Here is a 26,737-nt window from a genome sequence, read left to right on the forward strand (position 1 = left end):
TTTTGAGTAAGAATTCATACAAAGAGGGAGTCTGGATAAGAACTAAGCTCTTGGTTGAAGATCACTAGTATGGAATATGATACGTTTGAGATCCCCGAGTGTCATAGAAGTGTAGGCAATTTGGATGCGTGATCTGGAGCTCAGAGTTGAGAGTAATTAAAGCAGTGGAAATAAACGAGTTTCACTTCTTGCCAAAAAAAAGGATATAGAAGGAGAAAAGCAGGTAGTTTAGAAGGAAGCCATAAAGCAGTAAAATATTTCATAGTTGGAGGGAGGAGAGTGAACTGGAAAGAGCATTGATTGAGAAGGAGCCGTTAAAGAGGTTGAAAGAGCATGAATGTCATAGAAGTCAAGGAAAAAGAAAGGGATCCCCTGAACTGAATCCTGCTGAGAGGTCTGCTGTGATAACTGAAAAGATTTGGTTGTATTTAGTAACCTGAAGGTGATCTACGACAACCATTTTGATAAAGTAAGTACAGAAGCCAGATTAGAATGATTGAAGAGGAAGAAGCAGATTAGTTGAAACTACCAAAAGTCAGATTAATATATTAAGTCATTGTGAGCTATTTTGTTCATAAAACTTATGTCCTTATCAGTTTCTTGTATATAATTTTCCCTAATATTTACACACATTTTAAGTACGAATTCTTGCCCTTAAACAACTCAGTCAATTTACCAGGAAAAAACACTGCAGTAGGAAAAAAGAAAACTCTGCAACGCGGTCTCATTGATAACTGGTAAAAATGAAACTCCAGGCTCCTTGGGTATTGGAAAATTATCATTAGTAGAACAGCTTGAGATTGTTTCTTCTCCGCTATGTTATTGCTTTCCTGAATTGCAAACAGTATTTACAGAATTCTTGGTATTTTTGATGTAAACAAACCTTTCCTGTTCACCTTAAAGTCACTCAAGTGCTGTATAGATTGTCTTCCTTTTCCAGTAAAGAGGCTCTGGTTCTTAAGGGAGAAATAATAAAGGGATTTTTCTTCTAAAGAAATTTAACTTAAGTGTTTTTATGTTTCTTAAGGAAATATTTACCAGTCATTTTATTTTCATTTCTATTTAAGAGAGATACGAAAGTACCAAAGTTGGGAAGAAGATACAGAGCACATTATCACCATTATTTTTAACATAATATTTGAGAATAGTAGCTGGCAGAAGTAGCAAGAGAAAAATGTTATAGGTTAAAAATAACTGTCTGCAAACAATATTATTGTAAACTTGGAAAACCCATGAGAGTCAACTGAAAATGACTGCACACCAGCAAATTCACTAAAACTGCCGAAAACCATATACTTTGTATGTAAATAATACACACAGGAAGATACAATGGAAGAAAATAACACTTTATAATATCACAATAAGAAATGTGGAAAGTTCCATATTGGGAAATTATTAAAACTCTGTTGAGGACACAGAACAAAACTTTATCCTCTTTCCCTTTCTTTTTTTCAGTTAGAAGAGGCAACTTCATAAAGCTCATAAAGTGTATCAGTGTTCCATAAGTTAACATAAATATTTGAGGCAACTGTTCCCTTCCTCTCACCCCAGATATTAGACAAGCTAATTCAGAAGTGTTTTGAAAAGTGGACAAGTAAGACAAGCCAGAGGAAAATAAAAGAAGAACAGCGAGGGGGATTGTTGCTCACTCACTAAGTCATGTCCGACTCTGCAGCCCCATGGACTGAAGCATGGAGAGTGATTGGTCTTACCAAATGCTAAAGTATATCATAAAGTCTTAAAAACTAAAATGTGTTGGTTCTGGCTTATTAATAGTCCTATAGAATAGAATATAAAGTCTGGAAATGGAGCCATAGAACTTACTAGTGTATGATTATGATAAAAAAGTGATCAAGTAAAGCTGAACCTTGTAGTAAATTATGTGGGAAAACCAGGATAGTCATCCAGAAAGACAGACTTTTATCCATCACATTCTACCTCAGGATGAGCTCCAAGTGTGCCAGACTTAATGTAAAAGATGAAACTACCTATGTGTCATTAAAAATATGGACAGATTGGAACGGGAAAATTCTGAAAGTAACTCAAAATTTAATATCCAAAAAATAAATGTTTGATAATTCATCTATGTAAAGATGGCACTAATGGTAAAGAACCTGCCTGCCATTTTAGGGGACATGAGAGATGCAGGTTCAATCCCTAGGTGAGGAAGATCCCCTGGAGGAGGGCATGGCAACCCACTCCAGTATATTCTTTCCTGGAGAGTCCCATGGACAGAGGAGCCTGGTGGCCTCAGTCCATAGGGTCACGAAGAGTCACGCACCAAAAAACCCCATGGAAAATAGTTGTAGAACTCATACAATCAAAAGGCCAGTCTCTTTAATAAAGCTCTTATAAGTCATCATGAGAAAGATCAGCAACCTAGTTTAAAAAAATAAAAGGTGAAAGATAGATATAGACAGGTCATAGAAAAATGGCATATAAGATGGTCAACCTCATACTGAAATACTGTTTTTTCATGTATTAGATTTGAAGTCATCAAGACGTTTAACAACATAGTAGTATATGGCAGGGTTATAGGGAAACAGTCACTCATACATGGGTGGTGAAATATACATTAATATCTCCATGGAGACCAATTTGCCAGTGTATTTCAAAATCACAAATATTTTTATTATTTGATCAGGAATTCTGTTTCTGAGAATTTACCCTACAAATGTACCTGTAAATGTATGAATTAATATATTGACAGGATATCTATTACAACATTTATAATAGGAAATATTTGGAAATAATAAGGGACTGGTTAAATAAATTGTATGTCTATCAGTGAAAGAAAGATACATCAGTTGTCAGAACAAATGAGCTAATTCTTTTTCTACTGATGAGATCTCTAAACAGAATAAAATATGTTATATTCACATAGGAAAGAGAGAAAAATTATAAAAAGAATATGTACTTATTTTTCTTTATGCTTGTGTCAAGAAATGGAAGGAAACAGACCCCCAACAAGTAAATGTGGGTACCAATGGAGGGGCAAAGATAGGAGGAAAACTTTTTCCCATATACTTCTCTGTATTGTTTTGTGTTTTTGTGTGGGTTTTTTTGAACCATTTAAGTATGTGATCTAATCCATAAACAGAGAAGTGAAGTGAAGTCGCTCAGTGGTGTCCGACTCTTTTCGACCCCATGGACTGTAGCCTACCAGGCTTCTCAGTCCATGGGATTTTCCAGGCAAGAGTACTGGAGTGGGTTGCCATTTCTTTCTCCAGGGGATCTTCCCAACCCAGGGATCGAACCCGGGTCTTCCACATTGGAGGCAGACGCTTTAACCTCTGAGCCACCAGGGAAGCCCATAAACAAAGAAGGATCCTTAAATGACAAAACTTCTAATTTTAAAAAGTCTTATTTCTGGAATGGCTAGTTAAAAAGTGAGAGAAGAAGAGGGGGAAAAATGGGAGAAAAAGATGTGAAGAAAGATGATACAGTGAAAAAGGAAAATATTAAAGGAGAGAACAGACAAAGGATTAGAAATAAGTATATCCAAAATGAGTACTCAAAAAGTAAATGACTGTAGAAGATAAATTTGTGTCTACATTAATCCTGGCTGACTTGGCCATTGTAATTGTTCTGTTTAGGGGGCCGTGAAAGTTTTTTGTTTTTTCAGTTTTGTTTTGGTTTTTGTTGTTTTTTAAGCAAGGGAACATTTGTACAAATTTCTTTTTAAGTATTAATGTTTCTAGTACCTTTTGTTTAGGTTTGTTAATGTTGCTTCTTGTATGTGTGTGTGAGTGAGTGAGTGAGTGAGTGAGCGAGCGTCACTCAGTTGTGTCTGACTGTTTGCAGCCACATGGACTGTAGCCCACTGGGGTTGCCATTTCCTACCCCACGTGTACTAATACATAGTTAATAATTCAAGCATGATTTTTCTCCTGTTAATTTATTTTGAATTCAATTGTTAGCTCTTGTGGGAAGAAATAATCTTGCTCTCTTTGCATGATGTCAATTGTGTTAACATGCAATATATAAATTTGCAACTTTATTGAAATATAATTAACAATGTCAAAAACCCCACCCTTTAAAGTGTGCAATTCAGTATTTTATAGTATATGGACAGAGTTGTACAACTGTCACAGGATTCTTTAAACAGCCTATTCTAGGTTAGAATAACCTTCACCATTCCTGTACCCATTCCTCCCAGCATTAGGCAGTCTTTAATCTACTTTCTATTTCTATGGATTTCCCTGTTACGGACATTTCATAAAATAGAACCACACAGTAGGTGGTTTGTTTGCCTAACTCCTTTCACTTAGCATACTGTTTTAAAGTTCATTCATGTTGCAGCATGTACTTCTATTCCTTTTTATAGCTAAATGATGTTCCATGTATGAATATACCATCTTTTATTCACTTACTCTAATAAGGGACATTTGGGTTGTTTTTACTTTCTGACTGTTACGAATAATGCTGTTATGAATATTTGTTTCTGTGTGGAAATAACGTTTTAGTACTCTTGGGTGTATGCTTTGGAGTGGAATTGCTGAGTTATATGGTATGGTAACTCTATGTTAAGGATCTGCAAAATTGTTTTCCAAAGATGCTGCACCACTTTACAATCCTAGCACCCAAGCATGAGAATTCCAGCTTCTCTGCATCCATGCTAACACTTGTTATTATTGTCCTTTCTTCTGTAATTGTCCTGTTGGGTGTGAAGTGGTATCTCATTGTGATACTGATTTGCATTTCCCTAATAAGTAAGGAAGGGACTTCCCTGGTGGCTCAGACGGTAAAGCGTCTGCCTACAATGCTGGAGACCTGGGTTCAGTCCCGGGGTCGGGAGGATCCCCTGGAGAAGGAAATGGCAACCCACTCCAGTACTCTTGCCTGTAAAATCCCATGGATGGAGGAGCCTGGAGGCTACAGTCCAGTTCAGTTCAGTTCAGTTCAGTTGCTCAGTTGTGTCCGACTCTTTGCGACCCCATGAATCGCAGCACACCAGGCCTCCTTGTCCATCACCAACTCCCGGGGTTCACTCAGACTCACGTCCATTGAGTCAGTGATGACATCCAGCCATCTCATCCTCTGTCATCCCCTTCTCCTCCTGCCCCCAATCCCTCCCAGCATCAGAGTCTTTTCCAATGAGTCAACCCTTCTCATGAGGTGGCCAAAGTACTGGAGTTTCAGCTTTAGCATTGTTCCTTCCAAGGAAATCCCAGGACTGATCTCCTTCAGAATGGACTGGTTGGATCTCCTTGCAGTCCAAGGGACTCTGAAGAGTCTTCTCCAACATCACAGTTCAAAAGCATCAATTCTTCGGTGCTCAGCCTTCTTCACAGTCCAAATCTCACATCCATACATGACCAAGGGAAAAACCATAGCCTTGACTAGATGGACCTTAGTCGGCAAAGTAATGTCTCTGCTTTTGAATATGCTATCTAGGTTGGTCATAACTTTTCTTCCAAGGAGTAAGCGTCTTTTAATTTCATGGCTGTAGTCACCATCTGCAGTGATTTTGGAGCCCCCAAAAATGAAGTCTGACACTGTTTCCACTGTTTCCACATCTATTTCCCATGAAGTGCTGGGACCAGATGCCATGATCTTCATTTTCTGAATGTTGAGCTTTAAACCAACTTTTTCACTCTCCTCTTTCACTTTCATTAAGAGGCTTTTTAGTTCCTCTTCACTTTCTGCCATAAGGGTGGTGTCATCTGCATATCTGAGGTGATTGATATTTCTCCCGGCAATCTTGATTCCAGCTTGTGTTTCTTCCAGTCCAGCGTTTCTCATGATGTACTCTGCATATAAGTTAAATATGGGGTCGCAAAGAGTCGGACACAACTGAGTGAGTTAACACTCCCAATAAGTAAGGATGTTGAGCATTTTTTATGTGCTTATTGGTTATTTGTGTATTTTCTTTGGAGAAATGTCTGTTCAGATCCATTGCTTATTAAATTAGATAATTTGTCTTTTTACTGTTGAGTTGTAAGTGGGTTTTGGGTTGCTTTTTTAATATACTGGATACACATCCCTTTTCAGAAACGTGATTTGAAAATATTTTATTCGATTCCTGGGTTGTCTTTTCACCTTACAAGAAAAAACCACTGTAACTAAATTTTCCATGTTCACCATTTTTAACGATGCAGTGTAGTGGCATGAAGTACATGTATGACATAGTGTAACAAAATTATACACGAACAAAAACCTGTAGCCATTAAGCAGTAGCCCTCCTTTCCTCTCTCTTCCAATCCCTGGTAACCTTTATTCTACTTTCTATCCCTGTGAATTTGCCTATTCTAGGTATTTCATATAAATGGAATCACTCAGTATTTGTTCTTTTTATGTCTAGCTTCTTTCTCTTAGTATGATTTCTTCAAGGTTCATTCATGTTATATCATGTATCAGAATTTCATTTCTTTTTGTGGCTGAAAAATATTCCATCTTCTGTATGTTTCACGTTTTGCTTATCCGTTCATCTGATGGTGGACCCTTGGGTTATTTCCATCTTTTGTTTGCTGTGCATAATGCTGTTGTGTGCATTGGTATACAGATCTCTGAATGAAAACCTGTTTTCAGTTCTTTGGGGTGTATATCTAGGAGTAGAACTGTTGGCTTACATGGTAATTCCAAGTTTAACACTTTGGCAGATTATTTCTCGCAGCAGCTACCACAGCATTTTGTCTGTTCACTTTTTTGATAGTGTCCTTTGAAGAACAAAGGTTCATTTTGATGAGGTATATTTTATTTATTTTTTGGTTGGTTGCTTATGCTTTTGGTGTGATATCTAAGAAGTCATTGCCTACATAATCTAAAGTCAAGATTTATTCATATATTAAAGAGTTTTATAGTTGTAGTTTTCACATTTATGCCTACGATCTATTTTGAGTTAATTTTTGTATGCAATGTGAAGTTGAGGTCCAATCCCATTCTTTTGCATATGGGTATCAAATTGTCCCAGTATTATTGTTGAAAAGACTTTTTCCCCACTGAAGTATCTTGGTGACTATAATGAAAAGTCAGTTAACTGTAAATGTAAAGATTATTTTTAGACTCTCAGTTCTATTATTTCATATGTATGTCTCCTTGTGCCTTTGGCTGTAAGTTTTAAAGTTGGGAAATCTGAGTTTTCTTTTTCAAAATTGCTTTAGCTGCTCTGAATCCCTTGCATTTCCATTTGAATTTTAGGATCAGTTTGTCAGCTTCTGCTTTGACCAGTGTGAGATGTTATATCATTATTAACAATATTAAAGTCTTATCATGGAGAATTAGTTGAATTCCAATTCATTCACTAATTTTCTCTTTATCCTCTCTCACTTTTGAAAAATTATCTAAATCAACTTCTGATCTTAATGCATTCTATCATATGCATCTTTTTACTTCAAAATATGCATCTATTCTTACTTTTTAAAAAATAGTACTTACACTCTCCCTTTTCATCCTAGTTTTCCTCTGAGATCTTGTTCTTTGATTAGTCACCGTAATAGTCCATTTCAGTTTTAGTTAAGTTCCCCACCCTTAACAATTCTTAATCTTGAAAGGATTGTCTATTCTCACCTCCTTTTTCTCATTTCTTTCACTTTGAAACGTTTTAAGTAAGTGATCTTCTCTCCCAGCTTTTGATGGACAAATACCTTAACTTTTCTGGACTTTGTTTTTGTAATGATAAGTAAATTGGTAGAGGTTAGTTGTGTTAGATTCTTCATTCTAGTCTCTAAACCCTTGGAGTCCTTACTCAGACCCCCTGTGTACAGAAGTGGAGCTATTTCCTCCTGAATTCTGGGTGGAAGCTTAGAGCCATTTGCCATATTAGCCTTTGGGGGCCTCTCTGAAGCTCCCAAGAACAAAGTTTGAAGTCATTGCAAAGTCCCTTCAGCCCTAAAATTTAGTTAACTCCATAGCAATTACAGAAGTTGCATTCTTGAAAGTTTCAAATAGTTGACTTATTGCCAAGTTAAAGTCTCTTCTTAGGCACCATTTCTCGAATATCAGTTCAGTCGATCAGTCGTGTCCAATTCTTTGCAACCCCATGGACTGCAGCATGGCAGGCCTCCTTGTCCATCACCAACTCCCAGAACTTGCTCAAACTCATGTCCATTGAGTCAGTGATGCCATCCAACCATCTCATCCTCTGTTGTCCCCTTCTCCTCCTGCCTTCAATCTTTCCAAGCATCAGGGTCTTTTCCAGTGAGTCAGTTCTTTGCATCAGGTGGCCAAAGTGTTGGAGTTTCAGCTTCAGCATCAGTTCTCCCAGTGAATATTCAGGACTGATTTCCTTGAGGATTGACTGGTTTGCTCTCCTTGCAGTCCAAGGGACTCTCAAGAGTCTTCTCCAACACCACAGTTTAAAAGCATCAGTTCTTCTGCGCTCAGCTTTCTTCACAGTCCAACTCTCACATCCATACATAACTACTGGAAAAACCATAGCTCTGACTAGACAGACCTTTGTTGGCAAAGTAATGTCTCTGCCTTTCAATATGCTATCTAGGTTGGTCATAGCTTTTCTTCCAAGGAGTAAGCGTCTTTTAATTTCATGGCTGCAATCACCATCTGCAGTGATTTTGGAGCCCAAAAAAATAGTCTGTTCCTGTTTCCATTGTTTCCCCATCTATTTCCCATGAAGTGATGGGACCAGATGCCATGATCTTCTTTTTTTGAATGTTGAGTTTTAAGCCAACTTTTTCACTCTCCTCTTTCACTTTCATCAAGAGGCTTTTTAGTTCCTCTTCACTTTCTGCCATAAGGGTGGTGTCATCTGCATATCTGAAGTTATTGATATTTTTCCCATCACTGTTGATTCCAGCTTGTGCTTCATCCGTCCTGGCATTTCGCATGATGTACTCTGCATATAAGTTAAAAAAACAGGGTGGCAATATACAGCCTTGACGTATTCCTTTCCCTATTTGGCACCAGTCTGTTGTTCCATGCCCATCTTTAACTGTTCCTTCTTGACCTGCATACAGATTTCTCAGGAGGCAGGTCAGGTGGTTTGGTATTCCCATATCTTTACGAATTTTTCACAGTTTGTTGTGATTCTCCAGTATATCTTATAATATCTAAACCTTTACTTGCTCTGTTATTCCCCACTAAATATTCTTTTCTTGGCTTTAATCACTCACATATACACAGTCTCTTTTAACAACTGCTCAGCATAGATTCTGACACTGCGAAGAAACTTTTCCAAATCATACCAGTTCATGATAATGGTTTTTTCCGCTAACAAGCCTCTGTAATAATCCTTTATGCCATTCATGTGGCACTTAAAAAATTGCCCAAAGTAATTTGAGCTACATAAGCATAATTTGGGCCCCGATTCTGACCTAAAGAAATTTAGTAAAAGAGTAGAGTTGTAGACTAATTATTGAGATGAAAGTAATGAGTGCCTTAGCAAAGGTACAGCTGCAGTTCTGTGTCAAGTTAAAGAAGATAATTTGATGATAATTTAATGAAATGAAAAGGTGTTCCTTGGAAGAAAAGCTGTGATACACCTAGACAGCATATTATAAAGCAGAGACATCTCTTTGCTGACAAAGGTCCATCTAGTCAAAGCTATGGTTTTTCCAGTAGTCATATACAGATGTGAGAGCTGGACCATAAAGAAGGTTGAATGTCGAAGGATTTTGATCTGTGGTGTTGGAGAAGACCCTCGAGAGTCCCTTGGACTGCAAGGAGATCAAACCAGTCAGTCCTTGCGGAAATCAACTCTGGATGTCCATTGGAAGGACTTATGCAAAAGCTGCAGCTCCAATACTTTGGCCATGTGATGCGAAGAGGCAGCTCATTGGAAAAGACCCTGATGCTGGTCAGGATTGAAGGCAGGAGGAGAAGGGGACGATAGAGGATGAGATGGTTGGATAGCATCACTGACTCAATGGACATGAGTTTGAGCAAATTCGAGGAGATAGTGAAGGACAGGGAAGCCTGGTGTGCTGCAGTCCCTGAGGTTGCAGAGAGTCAGACAGGACTTAGCAACTGAACAATAACAATAACAACAAAGAAGATAAAGATACCTTTCCTCTGGGGGAATAGGGCAGCGTATCCTAGAGCAGATGGGTTGGTCCTGGAGGGGAGCGTAGTACCTGAACACACACAAGTGGACTTAAGGAGCAGCATGAAACAGGCAGAAGTAGGAAAACATGAGCTAGGTAGGTTCTTCCATTTAACTGGAGGAAAAGGTCAAGAAGAGAGCTAGTGGGTTATAAAGCTGTAAAGGTAAACCAGAGCTGGATATAGTTTTATTAGTTGTTCTTTGTAATATTTGTATCATGTTTTCCCAACTATGTTATAATCTCTTTGAGGACAAGTAACAAGTCTTTAACTTTTAACCTCTTACAGAGGGGTTATGGGTAGAGGAGAAGAATTCAGTAAAATTTTGTTGACTATATGAAAAGTAGAAACAGTGGTTTTCCAAACAGGTGAAGGGTGTGACTTCTTGTCACACCCTTTTGTTTGCTTAGGCTGTGGCTTTATCAGTAAAAACTATTTTAGATCTTCATAAGATGGTTCCTTCAAGCTAAGAAGTCCTTTTGTCATTTAAAAAAAAAAATTGGAGGTGAGGTTGGGGGTTCTGTGTCCAGTTAACATCGCTCATTTTAATTCTTTCCCAGAAGGACTTGAAAAATGCTCATTTGAGTTGAGGAAAAGAGAATCAATATAAACAAACATTACTTTTAAAACCTAGCCTCTGATTTAAACTTGTTTTATGTTTTAATAAATTAGATTTAAAATATATTTTCTTAGGATTTAGATTTTTTTTAACCACAAAAATCTTTGAAAAGACATGAATTTAAAAAAATATACTCAGAATTGTGTTGGTCTGTGTATGGGTAACCTTTTCTTTTTCAAAAATTTTTCTAAAATATTTATTGTATGATTGAAAAAAAGATTAGAGATGTTAGCCACTCTACTGAGACCCATTCATATTACTGTTAAGTTCTTGGTAATACTGGTCTCTATAGAAAGAGTATATTATGTATACATATAATAAAAGGCTGGGAAGGTGAGTATGTGTGCTTTCAGTCTTTTCTTTTCAATGGCATGTGCCACTGTTTCATTTTTGTAAAGCAAGATATTCTTGACAAAATAAATTGGAAGATATATTTAGAATAAAGACTTATGTCATTTAAAAAGAACAAAATATGGCAGTGTTCTTGTGGTAATTTATTAGAGATTCTTGTGGTAAAGTAATTCACTAACTTATATTTCACAGTATTTGTTTTGTTTTAAACTTTATGTATCATATACTAGGTGAAAAACCATTTCGCTGTGATGAATGTGGTATGAGATTCATTCAAAAATACCATATGGAAAGGCATAAGAGAACTCACAGTGGAGAAAAACCTTACCAGTGTGAATACTGTTTACAGGTAAGATGTGGTTTGAATTTTTTTAAAAAGTCACTTTATTGAGGCATGACTGACATTGAAAGTCTTCTGTCAGGAATTCAATTATAAAATAATTCTAAAGAATTAAATTAGAAAATGTTAGCAACTACTGAAGCTATTTGAAGAATTTCCTAACTGTTGTTGATTCAATTTATAATAGACAGTTGGCTCAGGAAGTTAATTTGGAGTTGCTCATATTATTACACTTATATCTATCTTTATATTAATTGCTTTTTTTCTTTTCTTTTCTTGGTTGACCAAAACACAAAACTAAAACAAAAAACTCCCTTCCGAACTTTGAACTCGACAGTATTTTTCCAGAACAGATCGTGTTTTGAAACATAAACGTATGTGCCATGAAAATCATGATAAAAAACTAAACAGATGTGCCATCAAAGGTGGCCTTCTGACATCCGAGGAAGATTCTGGCTTTTCTACATCACCAAAAGATAACTCACTGCCAAAAAAGAAAAGGCAGAAAACTGAGAAAAAATCATCCGGGATGGACAAAGAGAGTTCTTTGGACAAATCTGACCTAAAGAAAGACAAAAATGATTACTTGCCTCTTTACTCGTCAAGTACTAAAGTGAAAGATGAGTATATGGTAGCCGAGTATGCTGTGGAAATGCCACATTCCTCAGTTGGGGGAGCGCATTTAGAAGATGCATCAGGAGAAATACATCCACCTAAGTTGGTCCTCAAAAAAATTAATAGTAAGAGAAGTCTGAAACAGCCATTGGAGCAGAATCAAACAATTTCACCTTTATCCACATATGAAGAGAGCAAAGTTTCAAAATATGCTTTTGAACTTGTGGACAAACAAGCTTTACTGGACTCAGAAGGCAATGCTGATATTGACCAGGTTGACAATTTGCAAGAGGGGCCCAGTAAACCTGTGCACAGTAGCACTAACTATGATGATGCCATGCAGTTTTTGAAGAAGAAGCGGTATCTTCAGGCAGCAAGTAACAATAGTAGGGAGTATGCGCTGAATGTGGGCACTATAGCTTCTCAGCCTTCTGTAACACAAGCAGCTGTGGCAAGTGTCATTGATGAGAGTACCACAGCATCCATATTAGATTCACAGGCACTGAATGTGGAGATAAAGAGTAATCATGACAAAAATGTTATTCCAGATGAGGTACTACAGACTCTGTTGGATCATTATTCCCATAAAGCTAATGGACAGCATGAGATATCATTCAGTGTTGCAGACACTGAGGTGACTTCTAGCATATCAATAAATTCTTCAGAAGTACCTGAGGTTACCCAGTCAGAGAATGTTGGATCAAGCTCCCAAGCATCCTCATCAGATAAAGCCAACATGTTGCAGGAATACTCAAAGTTTCTGCAGCAGGCTTTGGACAGAACTAGCCAAAATGATGCCTATTTGAATAGCCCGAGCCTTAACTTTGTGACTGATAACCAGACCCTTCCAAATCAGCCAGCATTCTCTTCCATAGACAAGCAAGTCTATGCAGCCATGCCCATCAATAGCTTTCGATCAGGAATGAATTCTCCACTAAGAACAACTCCGGATAAATCCCACTTTGGACTCATAGTTGGTGATTCACAGCACTCATTTCCCTTTTCAGGTGATGAGACAAACCATGCTTCTGCCACATCAACACAGGACTTTTTGGATCAAGTGACTTCTCAGAAGAAAGCTGAGGCTCAGCCTGTCCACCAAGCTTACCAAATGAGCTCTTTTGAACAACCCTTCCGTGCTCCATATCATGGATCCAGAGCTGGAATAGCTACTCAGTTTAGCACTGCCAATGGACAGGTGAACCTTCGGGGACCAGGGACAAGTGCTGAATTTCCAGAATTTCCCTTGGTGAATGTAAATGATAATAGAGCTGGGATGACATCCTCACCTGATGCTACAACTGGCCAGACTTTTGGCTAAAAAAAAAATGTGTAAATAATACTGGCACTTTAGAACAGATTAATCAAGAGTGGGGTTACTCTGTGTAAAATGGAGTGCTGTACAGATTTAAGAGCAATGCGTTATAACAAGTTAAGCTGATATGAATAGCAAGATAATCCAATAACTGCGTTTTGTTTGGTTAGTCAGCATTCTTTGAACTGCCTTACATGTTGTCACCTTTACAGAAGCAATGCATTACTTGTTTTAGATCAGAAACTTGCTATTCCACCTACACCAAGTTTAAAAGAAAAAAAAAAGACTTTCGCACAATTGTTTCCTAACTGATATCATTGTACATTCTTAGGAGATTAGTAATTGTGTGAAATTTACTCATTCTGTTTCTAAGTTTTTTCAGCATAGTCATGGCACTTCAGCAGGGAATCTGAGTATACTTTACAGACAGAGTGAACTTAAAAGTTTAAATGTCAAGAGATTATGGCTTAAATAAATTAGTGTGTCCTATGAGGGGAAAAAAGAAACCACCTTTTAAAGAATGATATGCCATATACCCTTGATTTTCATTTTGCATTATATCGACTTTTTCTTTTTGAGAAAAGTAATAAAAATCTGATAGTCTAAGACTCCACTATTTAAAAGCCTAATTACTTTAAAAAATATGCATACTTTCAAAACTTTTACCAAAATACATAACTGTTGAAGCATTCACTTCTCTATGGAAGTATGCGTATTGGTGTCAGTTTCTTTGTACAGTTGTACTTAGATATTTTTTATGATTTTTTCATGTGCAAGTATCAAGGTTTTGAAGTTTTAGTAAGAAGATACTCTGTAGATTACATTCCCAAGAACATAATGCTTATACAAAATGTATATTCCACGTTTTAAAGCTTAATTATATTTTACTTTACATAATACACTTCAGTTAACATAGAGCACTTAGAATCTATTTGGTATTTTTGATTTCTCAAAGTAAAAAAAAATTTAGATTTTTAGGTTTGATATGGTTGTGTCATAATCATCTCATAATTGAAAATTTTAATTTTTGGCAATAAAAGGAAATTGGGTATCTTTGGAACTGTAAAATCTGGTTTAATCCTTCTCTTTCTAGACTCTTGATAGATTGGATAATTAAACAGTATCCAGAGAAACTAAAGAAATGGGCATTTTAATTGCTTATTTTATCTTGAGTTATTTTTAATGAACACTGCTCATTACAGTTTTACAAACCAAAAGTGTTTACTAATTCTAGTAACTACAGTTTCTTTTTCAGCTAGATGAGTGATCGGAAACCTTTTGTTGCATTTCAAAATCTAAATAAACTACAGACTTTATCCTTATACCATGAATGTTTTTTTTTTTAATATTTTGTCTTAATACAGCATGGTACAATAAATAGTGCTTTTATATATATACATATTATATATATATATATACTTTTCTAAAGAATGATGGTTTGAGTTACACATTGGACAGTTTTAATTTTTGGAAAATAACAGTTATATTGATTTTATTATCCTCTTTAATTTGTTCCAGCTTTTTTGTTTTTTATTTTAAATTTCCACCATCTTTGTCACAATGCACACATACTGATAGAACATCAGTAATCTAAAGTTAATACCCCTTGAAAATGCAACTTTCTTGTTAATTTCCATTTTAGCTTTTATATTGGCCTTATAGATTTTCAGTCTTTGTTTCAGTATAGAATGTTCTACATTTTAAATTATTTTTTCTTTTATTTAATGTTATCCCAAGACTGTTCTCATAAAGAAAGGGAACAAAGAAATATCTAACCTTAACATCTTTTACATTTATTTTGAATATATGGTATTTTATGATAAGAAATATAAATTATGTTTAATGTGGTTTCCTCTATACTTTGGTTATTAAACTTTGCTTGAAACTTTCCCATTTGACAGCTTTCTTTGCTGCCAAATTTTTCAAGAATTTTAGACTTCTTTGAAGTGTATATTTAAGTTTTGCCGTTATTGACTCTTAAGAATGGTGTGTCTTGCGTTGCACATCACAACCTCAAGAAGTCATCATTCAGGCGAGATGTTAACAACGAAACTGTGCTCTCTGTAGGAATAGGAATTTGTGTTTTTCTCATACTACTTACTGGGTGATAGTAGGCATTGATGTCCTGAGTTGTTTGTTTTTGTTTTGAGCCTGATCAGAATTTCTGTTCTGTTGAGAACTTGGTACAGAATAAAGTGGGGTTTTTGGTTTGTGTTAACATCACCAGCACAGTTTTTAGAACGTGGCTCTACTGCTGAGCAGTAAGCCTTTGAAAGTGGCAGTCAGTGCAAGTAGAAAGAAGATCAGGCGTTGCATTCCTGTGTTCGCCTCGTTTCTTTATATCTACATAATGGCAGACTTTTCTACCACATTAGAAGCATATTTTGAGGTAAATATACTTTGGCATAATTTACTGACTTACCACTTAAAGTATAGTCATTACTCTCTTTACTGTGAAATTTTACATGCCTACTAGAGTTACCGTGTATTAATATCATCATATGATAAACATCTCAACAGTTGGGTTTCCCCATTTTGCTTCAGAAAGTTACTTAATTTCTATCTGGGCATTAATAGAGAAAGCAAGTAGCCTTTTGTGCTGCTTTAAATCAGAATATTGAGGATATCCTTTTGCAATTTGGGTTTTGTTTTGTTTTTTAATTTCTCTTGGTGAGCAAATTGTTCTATGAAAACATACTCTTACATCCTTAAACTTGGTGAAATGTGAGCCAAGGTGTGCTTTCTTAGAACCTCTTCTCACATTTGAAGATTGGAAACAGATCACATTAGATGAAGTAATATCTCTTGAACATCTTCTAAAAGCACGTTTGTTTTTTAACTTACTGTACACATATTTCGTTTAGTTCAGAATATTTGAAGTGGCTCTTAAATTTTTTGGATCTACTTGCAGATTTTCTAGTTGATACCACAGAAATCCATCCTCTTAGTTCTGGCTGAGTGAGGACTGCCAGTGGTCGGGTAATTTTCTCGTTCTGAGAGGCAAAAGAGGCCTTGTGCTCAGGGTAGGCTTTCATTTCCACAGGCCAGAGAAGCTTGCAAAGTGCCAGCTAGGTTAGATCTTTTGCCACTTCTTTCATTTTATTAATTTGGGTTTTTAAAGGGCTGTTTAAAAAAAAAAAGCCGGGAAACTTAAAAGTAGGCATTACTGTAAAACTATTTCTTAGACTTAGAACATTTTAAACTAGAACTCGTTTTTTCACAGTATATTTACTTGAAGCACTATTATAATTGATGAGAAACTTTTTGACTCTGCAATTTAATTTAAACTTTTTCCGTTTCAAATTGCTTTATTTCAGGGAAATAATTTTCCAGTTGTTTTTGCTATATTCTGCAAATAAAAACGGATGTTTCCTCTTTCACTTAAACTTTAGTAGGAAACAAACTACAGCAGACAAACATTTCTTGTTGTGTTTGTTGCTTTCTTTAATCCAATGGATAAAAAAGTAAAACCCTGTAAACATTATTTTATTTTTTTATGCAATACCATGCTGTAAATATGGTTCATCAAATAAGGATGTACCTATGATTGAATCTTTAATTCTGCACAGTTAGAGTTTATATATAAACGTGTCTTGACAATCAAGGACTTTTATGTGAGTCTTCCTTTATGATGTTTTATTAATGTTATGCATTCCATTTGTTTTGAAGTGAGTACCAATGTGCTAATTTGTATTGTCTGAAAGTATGTAATGTTTTTACAGCTTGTTTTTAAGAATCTGTAAATATGTACAAACAAATCACAGTACTGCTTTATGTTAGAAGGCATATGATGTTGTACTGTATGTAAGCAATAATACATAGCAGTGCTAACTTTACAAGTAGCATCAGGAAAGTTCTAAAAACATTTCAGAGTTATCTTTATTTCATTTAATAATGATTAATCAGTTTTTATAAGCAAATTCCATTGTTCCTCCTATTGGAACGTAACACTGTTTACACAGCATAATTGAAGTTGCAGGGGAGACAGGCTAAATCTGACTTCATCTGTACTCACTTTCACTAAGCATTGAATGGCCTTACCACTCTTCTGCAAGATGGAGGAAGACTGCAAAACTTAGTGCCCATCACACTGAAGGAAGGGGGTGTGGTTTTTTTTCCTGCTTCTGTACTGCTACCTAACTTTGTGGTTTGCTTTGGATTTTAATATTTGTTTCTGTTTTAGATTCAAGCCCATAAGTTTTGAGGTGACTTCAGCTCCATTGTGAAATAGTTCTCTTCATATTTCATAGCTACATTTCAACAATTCTGAACTTTCTACTTTGATTTTTAGATACTTATTTTTCAACCCTGGTTTCTCAGCTGATCAGATGAATTTGTTCAACTTCAATACAAAGAAAGACAAACCTATTGTAGTTTGAATTGAGTAGATATTATACTGTACAGAACAGCTAACTATTTGAACACACACACATCACTGCTTTAGAAATAAACTCGCCAATTTATAAATGTATATGACCTACATTTTATAGGAAAATGTTTTTAAATGCTAGTCATTTATATAATGTGCTTTGAAGGATTTGCTAGTCCACTCTGTCACTTTTTAGTACACTGGTATCTTTTATATGTAATGTATGCTTTTTATTATTGTAGCAAAGCATTTCAGTAGAAAGAATTTTGCAACAATATGGGGGAAATTTTTCATTGTTGGATTTGAATTATACTGGATTTTATCTGTGTAGTCTTACTTGTCTTTATTTTAATGCTGTCTGGAAGGGAACTTGGTATCCAAATAAAGCAGGTAACCTCATTTTACTTCAAGGGCATACTGTGTAGTGCTGAATTTAATCTGGAAATCTGATGACTTTGAAAAGAAAAACAAGTTTATAAAAATTGTACAGAAGAAATTAAATGTGTAATGGAAATCCTGATGGTGGAGCACGTTGAATTTTCTGATATATAGTGTTATTTTCCTGGGATCCCCTATGCCTTCTTTGTATTTCAACTAATAAAGGAAAAACCTTGTCACTGAAACTGGTAGGATAATAGGATATTCTGATTATACAGTATTACTTTTCTTATCCCATTTTCTGACCCTTTCTCAATCACTGTAAATTTTATTTTCTATTTCCTCTTGATAATTAAACATGTACATAATATAGACACTGTTGTATAGAACTGAATTGAATTTTGAGTTGCTGTGCTTAAATGGGTAAACAGGAATATGGATATTGAGAATTTATAAAATGCCAAAACAAATTTATTGACGAAAGGGGGGCATCATATATGTCCTGGAAGGTAATAGTTGATGTTTCTTCAGCCCTCTGGGAAATCATTGTGAAAGAACTACAAACTCAGTATCTGACACCAGTGGGGTCTGTCTTTCCCCACTTCCCCTCCAAACATATGAGCACTAAATTTCAAAGTCTACTCAGGTGAAAATTGCTTTGCAATGAAACTTACCACATTGAAATTTTCACTGTTAAGAGATGTTTGTGATATTTTTAAATACAAACTTTTACATCAGTGGTCAACAGCTTGGCAATTGAAATTCGGTAAGTCAATATATTTTAAAATACATTTTACCCTCCAAAAAGAATTGTTTTTAAACAATTGGGAGGATTTTTGTTGTTGTTTAAATGTGTTTTTTATTGTCATTGTAAAAATAAAATTTTGCTTGACCCCATATTATATTGCCATGAATAAATTGCTGAGCCTTCATAATATAGTGAAAGGTTGTTTCATGCATAATCATGGAACAGAGAAATGTTCTTTAAACTGACCTATTCATTAAGAGGTTTAATGAGTTTCAAAGCTTCTTGACATTATTGTCATGTAGTAAACCTTGCCATTTGGAGTTTATAATACCATTTTATGTATTGTGATACTAAAGGAAATTGTTTTTGTTTTATTTTTAATTGAATTATTAGACTAATTTATATTTGCAAATTCTGCATTTAAAATGTGGACACTGGCTGTTTGAAAAATAAAATACAGAATACAGTTTTATGAATAATTTCCTAGCTGAATTTTTCACAATATTCTGATTGAAGTAACTTAGTGATAAGTGTTTTAAAATTGGTAAGTTTAATATTAAAAAGAGGAAAAGAATGTCTGTATAGAGCAAACAGTTTGTTACACAAAATGGGTAACAAGAGGGCCTTTACTGTAGCTTTGTGTAGAACGTTATCAGGCAGTTCTAAAATGCAGGAGTCAGGTGTTAACGTTAGTCACCAGCGTTTTAGACTTGAAATAAGTTTAATATAGAGCTAAGAATAAGAGTGTAAGAATGTATGATTTTTTTCTTTATAGATAAGATTCAATTCTCATCATACATGGCTTTTTTCCCCCCTGTTTGTGGAAATTTATTTTCATCCATTAATCTCCTTGCTAGTACTCCTTCCCTGTTTTGTGACCAGTGGGACACATTGTAAGAAAGCTGTCTGAAGCTTGGAGTGCAGTCTGGGTCCTTGGGACAAATAGAAACTAACTGGCTTTTGCAAAGATTAACCCTAAGACCGTGATGAGTTTATTAGCATGGTGCTTTAACCAGTTTTACATAATGCCACTGATAATCTAGTAAACCTTGCTTAGATCACACTTTTTCTTGAATGATGATGAGCTATGGTAGGGAGAGGGCCAGTGAGATACATATCAAATAGACATGATAGTTCTCCCACCTTCTGAAGACCGCAGGAAAAATTGAAGTCACTTGACTTAATGTTTGTTTGTTATTGACTCTTACTTGAAAATTTATCAGACACAAAGGAGTATGAAGATGTTGATGATTGCATGTTTGGATAGAAGTGAAAAATTCTTTTCAGAGTGCTGGCAATTTTTCCCCCACTTTGATGAAACTGGCATGGTATTGGAATAAATTATTTTCATTTGATGGATAAAGAGTCAATGGAGCAGAAGTTTTAAGTGAACTAAAGGTAAATTTAGAGTCTCATTATTTTAGTTCTTTTGTCATTTTTAAATGTCCTTAAAAGGACATTTCTAGTAAAAACATTTTACAAACACTCATGCAGATGTATAGCCATGTGAAGAAGAGCTGGAATGTGAAATGTGTTACTGTAAATGAGTGACATTTTCAAAGGGGTTTTCCCAAACTACTGGAAAAATTCAAGTTTAGGAAGGGACTTAAATTGTGAAATAGAGAACATTTGAGGCTTTGCATATTTATCCATAGGAACATTTAAAGTTGTTGCTTTCTTAATTTTTTCTAGCTTATACCATTCTTAATAAGATTCTGAAACCGTGATGCTTGTGTCAAGGTGATGAAAGGGGCCAAACAGTGTATATTATCTGTGATAGTAACTATTTTGTTGATTCGAATTCTTACTTATGAGAGTATAGTATTCAGCATTGATCATCTACTTAGTAACAGGCATTGTGCTAGATGGAAATAGGTGGTTGAAGCTACTAGTATCTTTATATGAACATCTGAAAGGTGTCAACTGCAGGATGGTATCAATTTCAGGATGCAGGGTTGTACTTAAGATTATTAAAGCAAATATTCAGTGTTAGGATGTATTGGGTAATTTATATGTCATTTCTCAACGAATGAGTAAGTAGTAGTATTTTAGGATAGTTTTCTAGAGAGTTTTAGTAAGTTGGTTCCAGAAGATAGAAATATACAGATAATATACAGTGGAACTAAGAAACCATTGTTTAAAGTCATCCCGTAATTAAAATATCAAGTAGGATTGAATAGGATTATGGATAGGATTCAAACCTGGGCTGTGGAATTGAGACAGTAGGCTTTATTCAGAAGGAACTGACCTATTTCAAAAAAGGAAGATGAATACTCTATTGGGATTCACCAACCTGAGGATGAAAATGGAGGAGAGAATCACCTCTCTCTCACTGGGGGTTTGGGAAATGGATGTTGGAGGATGTTTTACTGGCAGTAGGCAGGCCAGTGCTTTTAGTCATTCTGTCAGTCTTCACAGAACGGTATTAATATTTCTTAAGTACTCGGAAATAACACCCAACTGGCCATTACTCCCAGAGTAGTATTATGATGCTCTTCATGTCAGATAACTTCCACTAGCGCCTGATCATCGTCTTTTCCTTAGCTGTTTCCTTCAATGTGTTTGGGCCACTGTAAAGTTTATCTTTAAACCTCCAATACGGTACTTTTCCTTTTTCTTTGTGGGAACTGCAGCACTATAATGTAACTTTTTTCCATGGCAGTGATGAAAGTTAAGAGTGATTGCTGGAGCACAGAAGTAAATGTTAGGAAGAGGACACAACTGAGTAAATATGTTCAGAACACCTCAGGACTCCGCAGGAGACTTTGGCTGAGAGTTGTCCGAGCAGCTTGTGGAGCTGGCCCTCAGGATCTGGGGGCAGGTGATGGCACGCCAGGACAGCATAACCGGTGATGCATGGGACAGCTTTAAGTAAGCTGTGTGGGACTTTGCTGATTATAATTGTGAGACAGCAGGAGTACAGTTTGGTACTCTTCAGATAAGGAGCAGTGAAATAATCAAGGAATTAGACCTTCCAAATTCTGGCTCCAGCTGGATCTATCTGTGTAACATTGTCCAAGTTGCTTACCTTTCCTGAGTCTGTTTTCTTCATCTGTAAGAGGAGCATAATAATCCCCATGAAAGTTGCTGTGACAAATCATTTGAGATAATTTGTAAACTATAAAAGCACAAATCGATACTCCCTAGTTTAGATTTTAGAACACAAAGGCAAGATGGAGCGGAGTTGGACAGATGTTACAAGCTTAATTTTGTGTAAAGCAGCACATGGAATAAATTCCTGAGTTGCTGACTATATCTTTCGAAAGATTAAAGTAGTTATGAGAGGATCTACCTGTCTGGATTTAATTGACCAGCAAAGAATAACTACTTAGTGAGGTGGAAGTGACAAAAGTTTTGTGAAGTTATTATTTCATTATCTGAGACCCTGGAAAGGATGGGACATTTGTGTTGCTGTGCGTGAAAACAAAATCAGTAGACTTTCAGGGAAAAGAAATCATCCTGCAAAAGCAAGAATATATTAAACTTTTGAATCCTAAGCTATTGGTTAATCATGAGCAGGGACCTGGCTGCCCTTGAGGCCAAATCAGAGTCATGGACAAGATTGGAGGAGCACAGCCAGCCTCACCAGTTGGGAGGGAGTGATGTGTGTGGATGTGGGAGGCCTGCCCAGTCACCTTTTTATTTTTCTTTCTCCATTTCTGTTTATCTCCTTTATTTTCTTCCTCCTAAATGGCCGTATGTATGGGCCATAACAGGTATATATCAATCAGAAACAGCTAGACAGTGTGCAATGCCTGGCTTTTCATACAAGTTAGGTTTATTTATCATACATGTTTTTTAGTATTACTATTTCCAGAGAATTAAAAACTAATTGTTCATCAGGAAAAGACTGGATGCCTAGGTTAGTTTGTAGGCTCCTTGAAGGTATTTTGTTCACAGAATATAGATCCATGCCTCACACAAGCAGATAACAGTGAATGAATGAACAATGTTATGGGATAAAAGAGGCATTAGCAGTGAAGGTACTAGAAGTGGTGGTGGACATTAGATGGCATTAAGATGATGCTATGATCAGGGAATCTGGAAATGCCAGATTCCACATTCAACCACAAACTTACAACAAGAGCCCCAAAAGAAATCCACACAAGGACCAATGGCTAGTAGGATACAAGCTATCTTAAGTGCTGGACCTGTTTCCCATACCCTCATGCAGAAATGGGCCAGACAGTGTCACCAGGACTACAGGCCCCTAGAGCGTTTCCTTCCCCCTGGCACATCTCAATATGTGAGAAGAGTGAGGAACAGCACAGCCAGGGCTTGATCAGTGAACAAGTAGGTCCCATCCCTTTCCTTACCCCAGTTGTATAGGAACAAAGAACCATGTCTACGTGTGTGGCCAGTTAATGGAAAATGACCTTACTCACTGCTGGGTGTAGCCCAGTAAATGTTTTATGATCTGATTGGTCAGATTGGCAACTCATGGAGGCAGGGCTTGTGAATATTTCTCAAATCCTTTTGAACCCCACCTCTCATTACCACAGCCCAAGCTAACCTCAATTCTTGCCCAGGCTGCAAGTTTCTGCACAAGGAGTCTTGATAGCCTCCAGTATTTTCTCCAGATGAGAATCATGGACAAGACCTTCAGAAGTGTCTCAGTTGCTACTTGAATAAACACTAAGCTCTTACCTTGACCCTTATGGTTGTCTGCAGCCCATAGTCCCCACCTCCCCCACCGTGAGCCTCTCATCCTCTGCTCTTTCACTACTGAGATGCTTCTGGTCTCTCATACTTGGTTATGACCCCTTTCTACTGCTGGCATGGTTTTCTCTATTAATCTCCCCTCCCCAATTTCAACTACAGCATCACTTTCTCAGAAAATCTTACCCTGATCTCACTGATGACGTCACACCCACCCTCCCCTCTGTGTCACCCCCAGTCTTGGACCACCCTGTACTGTTCTTTTCTAGCATAGGAAAGAACTGGAGTTGGCTGTTCGTAATGATTTTCTTGTTAGTGTGGGAATTTGATTTTCTGCCTATCGAGAGCCGTCTTGCACCCCATTGTGTATCTGCATTGGGCACAGTGGTGATCAACAGATGTCTAGAGGATATGGTTGAAAGAGGGCATTCAGGCACTATGAGTTACACCTGAGGATGCTAAGAGAGCTTGCAGGTGGTGTAGAAGCACTGCCAGAGAGTTTGAGGCTGTATGGATAGCAGCTGTGGGACCAGAAAACTGGTCATGTGAAAATGGGAGGAAAGAGAGCGGATTTTGAAAGCAACAGATAGCTGAGTTGGATTTCAATCTCCAGCAACTTCTAGAATGTTCGTAAAAACTGTCAGATAGGCTTTTGAGGTCTTATCATTAACTCTGTTAAAAATGAGGACACTGAGGCTCGGACACATTAAAGACTTTGGGTAAAGTTACACAGCGGAAAGGAAAATCTGGGACTCAAATTCAGACCTAATTTTTGTCATCTAGACTGTTGAAGGTCTGTGGTGGGTCTTATATGATATTTGAACCAAGGCTGAGTGAGTGCTGATTGCACTGTTGTCACATTTCAGTAAGACTGCCACATCGTCCATGAAATCAACTGGACCCTGTTCGTTAGGCTTCTGTGTGCATCCCATGTTTTCTCACAGCCCCAGCAGGTCCTGGCTCACAGCAGATGCCAGATGGCTGAGGGAGAATGCCTCTCTCCTGACAGGGCAAACCCCCAGAGTCAACAAATAGCTTAGATCCTGGAGGAGAAACCTGCTCAACAGGAGCTGGGGACACCTGACGGCAGGACAGTGGCGGCCCCTCCCTCTCCACTCAGCCCAGCCCGGGAGCAGAGCGGGCTGAGTCTCCTGGAGCCCCGTCCCCTCCTCTGGGACTGCAGGGCACTCCGGCTGTGTGCGGTGCTGGCGCTTCTGTCAGACTTGCAGCTCTTAGTTCACCCCCTTCCAACTCCTAGTAACATATGACAGCCCTGCTGACAGACGTTTTTTGTATCTAGGGCTCTTGGAAAAGCATTTTAATAATCCAGGAAGAAGGAAAACTCTCTTTCTGCCTCATCTCTTCACCTGGATTAGAGAAGCTATGTATAGGAGAGGGTCTGGTATTGGAACCAAACCCAAGTTTAGGTTCAAGTTCTGACTCTCCCCTCAGAGCCAGCAAACAAAAGTTTGCTGAGTGTGTGCCAAATATCTATGACTTTTTAAGACAGGTATGATGTTGCAGGAGGTGTATCATGTCCAACTAAAAAGAAAAAATATACATATTTTATATTTGTATATTTACAAATATATTTGTTTTACTTGTGTTCTCTGCACTCAGATATATTTCACGCTTTCCCCTTGTCCTTGAAGATTATAACTGGAGTAAGATATTATTGTGGACAGGATGTATGCTCTGATATTTTAGAGAAGGGAGAAACAAAAACCCCAAAATGACTGAGCTAGAAATCCATAGTTTACAACTTGGCTGTCACTTAGAATCACCTCAGATGTTTAAAGAAAATGCTGGGGCCAAGGCCCCACCCTAGCCGTATTGCCTGAAACTATACCCAGGTGATTACAAAATGCAGACCTGGGGGAGAGAGAACCACCAGACTAGCAGATCCACTATTTGCGGCCCTTCTGATGCTGGTTCTAGGGCACAGGCTGTGAGATATCTTTTTGTAATTATTATACATATTTACATCTTGATTTAATGTTTTCAACCTGTTTTCACATTTCTATTTTGGCTGACTTTGTCAAAGCTCTGATCCCTCCCCAGGGTTCAGACTTTCTGATAAATGAGATCATTTTTCAAGACATGGTCTCTTCTCCAGCTTTTACACAGAAGGCAATTCCCAGCACTGACCACTGGAAAGGAATGAGATGAAGGATTTTTTGCCTGCGGCTGACCAGGTAAGACCCATAGAGCAACAGCCTCGCTATTGTGGGCTTCAACTCTAGCTGGAGTGGTTCCCAAATAGAAAAAAAAGGTGAGTTTAAGAACATTTCTCAAATGTGAGTTCAAGAGGTGAGTTTAAGAACATTTAAGAAGAATAATATTATTTTTAAATATAACGGTACTGCAACAAGGGTAAATTCAAACAATTTGAGATGAATAAAAATACTGTGAAAGGAAATGAAATATTTTATCTTGGTTAGATGCATTATGTATTTGCTATCTGTTGCTGAATAAAAAATTACCCCCAAATTTAGCAGCTTAAAACAATAGTAATTCACTATCTATCATGGTTTCTGTGGTCAGGAATTCAGACAGAGCCCAGCAAGGGCAGCTTATCTTTGCTCTGCAGCGTCTGGGACCTCAGCTGGAAGGATCTAAGGCAGGGAACTTGAATCATCATCTGAAGGCTTGTTTCACTTACATGTCTGGCAATTGATGCTGGCTATTGGTAGGAACATGTGGCCCCCCCGTGTGGCCTGGGCTTCCTCACAACATGGTGGCTGAGTTCCAAGGGTAAGTGCTCTGAGAGCAAGGAAGCCAGATGGACTCCCTACTGCCTTTATGACCTAACCTAGGAAGTCAAGCAATGTCATTTTTTTCACTTCTATTGGTTGAGGCACTTACAAAAGTCCATTTGGCTCAAGGGGAGGGGACATAGATTCCCATCTCTTTTTGAAGGAATGTCAATGTCATATTTCAAGAAGAGCATATGGGATGGAATATGTTAATGCAGTTATCTTTGGAAAATGCAATCTGCCCCACATTGTCTTTTAATTTTCTTACTCATTTTTTCAGATTCCAAAACTAACGTGCTCATTGTAAGAAAAAAATTCAATAAAAATCCAAAATTTGTGCACCAAACTTAGATTTCCTCTCCCACTTTACTCACTATCTCAACCCCCCTCTCGAGAGATAACCACTGTTAACAAATGGATGTGTATTTTCCATACAAACTATACAGATATATGCACTGCTTTAAGAAAAAAAAAACGTATACGTTATTCTACAACTTGCTATTTTTACTCGTTATTATGTGATGATCAAAGTTCTATATTAGTACATATAAAAACACCTAGTTGTTTCTAATGCTGGCTATCATAGTA

At 37.0% G+C, this 26,737-nt stretch overlaps 1 protein-coding gene across 7 annotated transcripts in view; it reads left to right on the forward strand.

Moving 5' to 3' along the window:
- ZNF148 (zinc finger protein 148) overlaps window positions 1–18,126 on the forward strand; it is a 148,297-nt gene extending 130,171 nt beyond the window's left edge. For 3 of the 7 annotated variants that reach the window (XM_040250249.1, XM_040250241.1, XM_040250256.1), the window contains 2 exons: window positions 11,200–11,318; window positions 11,647–13,513. In XM_040250249.1, the coding sequence (XP_040106183.1) occupies window positions 11,200–11,318; window positions 11,647–13,245 (1,718 nt within the window). In that variant the 3' untranslated portion in view covers window positions 13,246–13,513. Of the gene's footprint in view, window positions 1–11,199; window positions 11,319–11,646 lie in introns of all 7 variants that reach the window. The other 4 variants (XM_040250227.1, XM_040250233.1, XM_040250217.1 and 1 more) reach the window with 2 other exon arrangements.
- Window positions 18,127–26,737: the final 8,611 nt, after the last annotated feature.

Source organism: Oryx dammah, unplaced genomic scaffold (genome assembly GCF_014754425.2).
Source record: "Oryx dammah isolate SB20612 unplaced genomic scaffold, SCBI_Odam_1.1 HiC_scaffold_2, whole genome shotgun sequence".
Lineage (NCBI taxonomy): Eukaryota > Metazoa > Chordata > Mammalia > Artiodactyla > Bovidae > Oryx > Oryx dammah.